At 57.6% G+C, this 7,368-nt stretch overlaps 1 protein-coding gene across 1 annotated transcript; it reads right to left on the minus strand.

Moving 5' to 3' along the window:
• Positions 1–782: 782 nt before the first annotated feature.
• On the minus strand, positions 783–4,989 carry FGF19 (fibroblast growth factor 19). The gene is made up of 3 exons (XM_020286819.1): positions 4,515–4,989; positions 4,151–4,254; positions 783–1,097 (listed from the first exon to the last, which is right to left on the minus strand). The coding sequence occupies exons 1-3, from the start codon at positions 4,987–4,989 to the stop codon at positions 783–785; spliced, it is 894 nt and encodes a 297-aa protein (XP_020142408.1).
• Between the last annotated feature and the right edge of the window lie 2,379 nt (positions 4,990–7,368).

Here is a 7,368-nt window from a genome sequence, read left to right on the forward strand (position 1 = left end):
ACCCCCAGAGTGACTGGGGGGGTGCCAAGATGAGCTGCTGGAATTGGCCGCTGGCTGTCCCTGTGAGCTGCGGGTGGCGTCGGTAGCCCAGCCATCCACCTTAGAGGAACAAGCTGATTCTGACCCTGGCAAGAATCAGCTGTGTGCAGAGCGCTGGCCATCAGGAAGAGGAAGGAAAGCAGGTGAACCGACTTATCTGCCTCGGGAGATTATCCATCCCAGAATCAGCCTCAGGAGGAGTTCTTGAGATTTTCCGGAGCTGGAGAGGGGCTCTGGGTTTCCCCTGCTCCTGAAGCCTGGTCCTGGTCAGTTCTGGCCCGGAGGGGTTCTTCTTGGACAGTCCTTGGAGTTGAGCTCTAGATCAATCTCACATGGGCTCACATTCACCTGCTGTCTCACAGAGCTGATCGCCTGTACCGAACTGAAAAGGCCTGCTTGTCTCCTGGCTGTCCCTGCTGGAAATGATGAGGAAGAAAGTATAGAGAATTTCAGCTCGGCATAAGAATCTTTCCAAAGGGAGCGAGTTCCCCATCGGTGGAGGTATTCAAGCAGAACCGGGGTAGCACAGCAACTTGTCCAGCAATCTCAAAGGAGCAGGATAGGGGGCTTGGGTGACAGCTGGGTGGGCGGAAGGCTTACAATTTTATGATCATACAAGTCTATCTGCTAGAAACTGGCACAGCCAATGTAAAACTCTGGATATGTACAAACGTCTAAGTGTCTCTCCCTAAAGCTAAACAGAACACGGGCCGGTTCCAGAAGCAGAGCAGCCAGAGCCTCAGTCATTTCTGAAAGCTGGGACTCTTCACCACCCCAAGTCTGGTGGCGATCCCAAACGGGTCCATGCTGTCGGTCTCCAGGGGCGAAGCGAACATGTCGGACTCCAAGTGGTCCCTGAGGTCCCCGGTCTCTGCCGGGGTCACGGGCAGCATGGGCAGGAAGTGAGAGAGCGGCAGGAAGCCCCTGCCCTTGTACAGCTGCCTCTGCCTGGCGCTGCTCAGAGACACCGGCAGGCGGTGCTTCTCAGACCGGTACACGTTGTAGCCATCGGGGCGGATCTCCTCCTCGAAGGCACAGTCTTCCTCCGAGTACCGGAGCTGCGGAGGAAACAGGCAGCTCGTGAGCACTCTCGGGGTAGGGGACCTCCAGGTCTGACACAATCAGCAGTGGAGGAAAAGCAGGGGCATGCATGGCTGGGCATTTGTTACATGCTGTCCCTGGTGGCCATCATCAGTGGTCGTCCATGAGTATTGCGTGCATGCTTTTATTTGTTTATTTTTGAGACAGAGTCTCACTGTGTTGCCCAGGCTAGAGTGAGTGCGTGGCGTCAGCCTAGCTCACAGCAACCTCAAACTCCTGGGCTCAAGCGATCCTCCTGCCTCAGTCCCTCCTGGGTAGCTGGGACTACAGGCATGCACCACCATGCCCGGCTAATTTTTTTTCTAATTTTAGTTGTTTTGGCTAATTTCTTTCTATTTATAGTAGAGACAGGGTCTCACTCTTGCTCATGCTGGTTTCGAACTCCTGAGCTCAAGCAATCCTCCTGCCTCGGCCTCTCAGAGTGCTAGGATTACAGGCGTGAGCCACAGTTCCTGGCCTGTGTATGCTTTTATATACTTCCTTAGGTATACACTTTATATAGGTATATATACATATATACATTTATATGTTATATAAGTACATGTAGTATATGATGTACCTTAAATGTAAGTATATACTATATACACATTATATGAATATGTAACATATACTATATGTAACATTTATTTTATATGCCTTCATAAATACTTCATAACTTGTATATATACACACACATATATACTTCAGGTATATATTTCATATATGTATATATGTATATTTCATGTATATACCTAATACTATATATACACTTTATATAGATCCTTAATATTTTCCACTGAACCACCTCACTTTTAAACCGAGTCTTGTCCTAGCCAATAATATCCATAGAATCACAGGTGACATACATGTTTTCTCTCACCCTTTACATTATTAGATTTATAGCTACTGACATTAAAAAGAGTTCACTGTATTCCACTGGCACTTTGGGAAACACTGACAAACCATGTTGTCATTTTAGGATCAGTCTTCTGATTAAGAATTAAATGTAATCCTTTAATCAGGGGGCCCAGCCTAAAGCATGACCTCCCCATGCTTTGAGCCTTTATAATTCTAAGGCTTAAATTTTGTCGGATGCAGCTGTAGGAGACATCAGCCCCTCTGGCTACTTCATTCCCCTACCCAAGAGCCTCCCAGACGGCTGCCAGGAGCAGAGCAGGCTCGGCAGCCCTTCCCCCACGCCAGGACCCCGCCTGCACCCAGCGGGGGGCCGGAAGTGTGTGCTCAGGGAGGCTGGCCCCTGGTCCCAGTCCCCAGCCTTAGAACATTCATAGTCCACAGGGTTGAGAGGTGCCAGTGGGCAAACGCTGCCCCAAGCCAGTAAGTGTCATTACCCCTTGGGGACACAGAGGACAGACTAAGGCAAGGGCCGGGAGGGCTGGGCAGTTACAGCAGCAGGGTGAACTCAGCCTGATTTCTGCGCCAGTCTACAAAGGTCACTGAACTGCAGGTGGGTGAGCGGAGTCTGATAAGCCGAGATAAGAGCAATTGCAGCTGAGCCTCAGCTCCAGAGGTGCCCGCAGACCGGGGCAGAGCGCCAGGCTGGGATTTCGCCTGAATTTCCAAAAACTACAAGTCGATAGATAAACAAACAAGGGACATAAAACCTGATGTCTCGAGAGGCTTCTATTTACTCGCTCATTCTTTGGAAGAAATTAGCATAGCTCATTCCCCAAACAGAAAATGAAATCACTTCGAGTTTCTAGAACAATGTAGAATTTCAATTAAAAAAAAAAGGACACAAAAAATCCTCCATTTGTGTTAGGCCATGCGCACGGGACTAAGAGGCACAAAGGATTCCAGGTGACACCCCCACACACCCTCAGTGTGGATTAGGGCAGACTGGCGGGTTGGACCCAAGGTCCCGCCGGCCTCCCGCTGCTAGTCCTCCCCCGACCCAGCCCTAAGCAAATGTCAAAGTAACAAAAGTTGCAAGGGTGGTTAGGAAGCGGCTTTGGGTGTCAGCTTTCAGCGACCCGACCACCTCCAGTCTGCCACCGCTTCAGGCAGGACTCGGCCACAAGCCACGAAACTTGGAAACCGGTACTGAGTCAACGGAATACGTGGACGTCAGAGGCACAGACCAATTTGGAGGCTCTAAAATTCTTTGTCCCGCGGTGCACAAAGGGGTTGATCAGGCCAGGGGAGGCCCCGCCTCTGCGTGTTCTCCAGGGTGGGGGCGCCGGGCAGGCCCCTGCTGCTCCGAGCAACCCCCGCTGCGTGGGAGGCCCGCCGGGACCTCACACAGCCTCGGCTGCGCGCAGGGCGCGGGAGGGGCGGGGGCTGGTCCTTTGAACGCCCAGCCTTTGTTCCTGGCGACCAGAGCCCCGGCACTCGCACACTTCCGGCCGACAGGGCCGGTGGTTACCTGGGCCTGCTCAGCCCGCCCCCTGCACCCCCTGACAGAAAGCGACTCCAGGGCAGGTGAGCCCAGCAGGAACATTAGCCCGGCGCATCTGCATCTTAGACCACACCATTCCCTGGCAGATGGAAATTAATTTTTAAAAAGTCTCGCCAATCCCAAATGCACTGTTCTTTTTTCTGACTTATTTGATAGTGGATTTTTTTTTTTTAAAGAAAAAGATACAAGTTACGGATGTGCCTTCTTTTTTCCTTTTTCTTTCTTTTTTCTTATCCTTGAGGGAGGGAAGCTGAGGGGAGGACCACACACACTCGCAGGCCAAGGAAGAAAAGGCCCGAGGTGGGTTTTCCTGTTTAATATCAAAGGGAGTCAAATAATGGGTTTCCTCACCCGGCTGGGCCGGTCTCTGGCTCAGTTGGAAATGCAAAGGCGGCTCTCACCATTCCCCAGCCACTGGCTCGGATCATAAATTTCCGTAGGAAATAGTCGGATATTATCTTAATCGGTTCTGGCAATCTGTCCCTCGAGGTTCCGGGCCCCGGGCGGAGGAGTCGAGGAAACCCTGGATTGGATCCAGCCCCTAGAAGCCCCCGCCTGGGCACACGCGTAGGTCCTGCTCCCCGGGGCATCCCGCCCCGTGGGGACACTTACCAGCCCCTGCATCCTGCCGTCTGCGCCCATGCAGAGGTACCGCACGCTGTGCACGCCCTTGATGGCCACAGTCCGAAGAGCGACCGCCCTGATCTCCAGCAAACCTGGACGCAAGGGAAGCGAGAAGCTGCAGCCTGGACCTGCGGGTCCGCAACACGTGGGTGCGGTTGGTCCACGCGCCTGTGCCCCTCCCTAGTTCCCCGCGCTATCTGGGGGCCAAGATAGGGATTATAACACCAAAGTGCCAAAACCCAGGGTTCCCGGGAGTTGAGGGGTCCGCGGGAGCCGAGGGTGGGCAAAGGAAGGAGGGGCGCAGAGGTGGGTGCGGGCGACCGGGCGGGTGGGGGCTCCGGTTGGCACTCACTGTGTGCGCTCTGGCCCCGCGCGCAGTCCACGGAGCCGTCTGCGCGGATGCGCAGGAAGCAGCTGGAGAGGCCGTGGGGGCCGGCGGTGTACAGGTGCCGCAGGCGGATGGGCTCGCCCCAGCCGTAGTGCACGTGCGGGCCCGCGTCGGAGAAGGCCAGCGGGCGCCCGGCCGCGGTCAGCCAGAGGCCGGCCAGGATCAGGGCGCGGGCCGCCACACAACCGCTTTGCCCGCTCGGCATGGCAGCTCCGTGGGGCTCTCTGCGCGGCTCTGGCGGCAGGGGTGCTGGAGGCTGGGCGGCGACTGGGATGCGCTGCGGGCTGTGTGCGCCGAATTGGGGTTGCAGCGGGCCTCGGGCCAGCAGTGCAGTCCGGGGCGCGCAGCGCTCGTGCTCCGACAGCGCTGCAGCTCTGGCCTGCAGCTTTATAAAGCGCCTTACTGGACCCGCGGGTAGGTGCCCGGGACACCCGAGCATTTCTTATCAGGATTGCATCAAGCCTCCGCCCCCCGCGCACACCCACTCACACCCCGCCTCCGGCCCCAGCCCCTTCCCCCGCACCGGCTGGAGGGCGGTGGATCCTAGTCCCTGCCCGGTGACCCCGCCCAGGCCGTTAGGATCTGGGGGAGGAGGCGGCCCCCTTTGCGGCAGGGTTTGGGGAAGCTCCCCTGCAGGGTGCAGCGGCCCTGTAGTTTTTTGGCTGGGCAAGTTCGATTTTGTAAAGCAAAATATTAGACAACGGGAGCCCCTGTGCCAGACCACAGGCTCCCCCACAGGGGGATGCGCTTCCAGTGGGGCACTACTAGGGCGGGGGTCAGGAACCCCCGGACCAGAGCTTGGGGGACACTGAGTCCTGCCTCCTTCATCCCTCCTCGGCTTTGGGAACTTTCCACTTAAAAGACCACACTCGCCCCCTCCCCCGACATTCCCAACGCTGCAAATCTCCAGACGTCAAAGCGGTCCATTAGAATTTCCTCCTGCAGTTCGGACCTTTTCAGGTCCTCTCGCCTTAATCTTCTTGCGCTCCCGCCCCCGGCCCCTTTTATCCGTGTAAATTGCCCCCGACGGGGGGCCGGGCGCGATCTCCGCCCGCGCGGAACAATGGGCGCGTCTGCAGCGGGGCGGGCGCCAGGTGGCGCTCCCGGGCCGCGCCCCGAGTGCTCCGCGCTCTCCCCGGGCCCGCGGCGGTGCCCGGAGGTGCGACCTGGAGGGTGGTCCCTGGAAAGGTGATATTCCCGCAGGCCAGGCTGGCAAGCTGTGGGATTGGAGGCAGGGGCGCGGGGAGGCAAGACTGTTGAGGCGCCTTGTGTAGGCGGCGAGGCCCTCGGGGCCTGAGCGCGGAGGGCCGGGGAGCCGCGTGCGCCCTACCTGGGGCGCAGGGCGCGAGGAGCAGTGAGGTGCGCTCCTGGCGTCGGGCAGGCGTCTGGTGGGAAAACGGAGAGGTGGCTCCTGCAAATAACAAAAACGGCATCTAGAGAATCCCCTGGCGGGGACGAAGGGGTCCGCCTAGGGGACTTTGGCTTAACCCTGATTCTTTCTCATTAGTGCTCCAACTCCCAGCTCCTGGGCATGGGGCCGCAGGAGTCCGATTTTGCGAAGAGCCGCGCCGGCCCGGCGCAGGGGCGACGGGGAGGGCTAGCGGCGGAGACGCCGCAGAGAAATGCCAGGCCTAATGAATTTCAATGAGCAAAGGCCACATTCATGCCGCAGTCAGTGACTGGCGTTAATGACGGAGCGCGCAGAAAATGTCACCAGGAAAGTCTTTACAAAAAGACGTCATCCCGAAGGCTTTCTAGACCAGGGACCCCCACGCTGTGTGTCTTGGTTCAGAAAGCCGCGGCTTCTTGTTAAATCTAATTACTTCCCCCTGGTGGCTTTAAATCGACGGCGGCTCCTATTAAACTTAATTACCCTCCCCTGCAGCTTTCGTTTTAAAGATCCGTGATAAATGCTTGATAAATGTGGGGGCTTGGGGAGGATGGCAGCCACCGCATTGGGGGACATGACCCAAATTGGACCGGGGGAGGGGGCGGTGGCGGTCTCTGGCCCCTACCCTGTCCCTGTGCTGTTCCTTCGTGGGACCTGCAGGAAACAGAGTGACCCACGAGTCCCCGGAGCTCGGGGAAATGGTGACGGGGGAGCTGACCTGCCTGGAGGGCTTCCTATCCCCAGGCACTGTCCTAGGCACTTAATGGGTGTGGTGAGCTTAAATCTCCTCGGGAACCCCTATGGCATTCTAACACCCTCCCCACCTAAACAGGTGGCAAAAGGGCGCCCCAGAGAAGTGGCCGAGGGAGGCAAGGCCCCGACCTGTGAGTGGTGAAGCTGGAATTTGAACCCAGACAGTCCGGCTTGTAGGTCCAGGCTGCGCTGCTGTCTCAGGAGGCAGCCTGGCCCCATCCGGGGGCATGGGCCCCCGTCAGGCCCTCCAGGGGATGCACCCACACTGGCCACTCCCTGGGCAGGTCATAAACCCAATTTGCTCGCAGGCTTGTCCGAGGGTCACACGGAAGTGTGGACACAAAGGGCCTGGAACGTGGTTCATGAGATAAGGACGGCCAGTCCTGAGGGTCGGCTGGGCACCCGCAGCTGGTAGTCACAGCATGCTCTGGGAGCTCTGGTGACTCACCCTGCAGCGTGTGGGGAGCAAGAGGCTCACAGAGATGGACAGCCAGCCAGGGAGGGTGTTCGCAGGTACCCCTGGTGCCTGTGGCTGCAAGAAGCCAAGAGAGCAGCACTGGGCAGCAGAGGGCGCTGCAGCCAGCAGAGTGGCTCCCTCGGAGCCGGGTCCTCCTCCCAAGCCTCCCAGCGCACCTGGACCCCTGAAGCCAGGGAGGTGCTGCCTTGGGCTGACTT

This window comes from Microcebus murinus, chromosome 4, assembly GCF_040939455.1.
Source record: "Microcebus murinus isolate Inina chromosome 4, M.murinus_Inina_mat1.0, whole genome shotgun sequence".
Lineage (NCBI taxonomy): Eukaryota > Metazoa > Chordata > Mammalia > Primates > Cheirogaleidae > Microcebus > Microcebus murinus.

Bases quoted from the DNA above. Each gene is read 5' to 3' on its own strand.
- FGF19 (XM_020286819.1), bottom strand. From the start codon at position 4,989: ATGCTCGGGTGTCCCGGGCACCTACCCGCGGGTCCAGTAAGGCGCTTT. The intron at 4,255-4,514 runs GTGAGTGCCAAC...CCTTGCGTCCAG, and splicing joins GCGGGGCCAGAGCGCACACA to GTTTGCTGGAGATCAGGGCG. The intron at 1,098-4,150 runs GTAAGTGTCCCC...TTTCCTCCGCAG, and splicing joins ACGGCAGGATGCAGGGGCTG to CTCCGGTACTCGGAGGAAGA.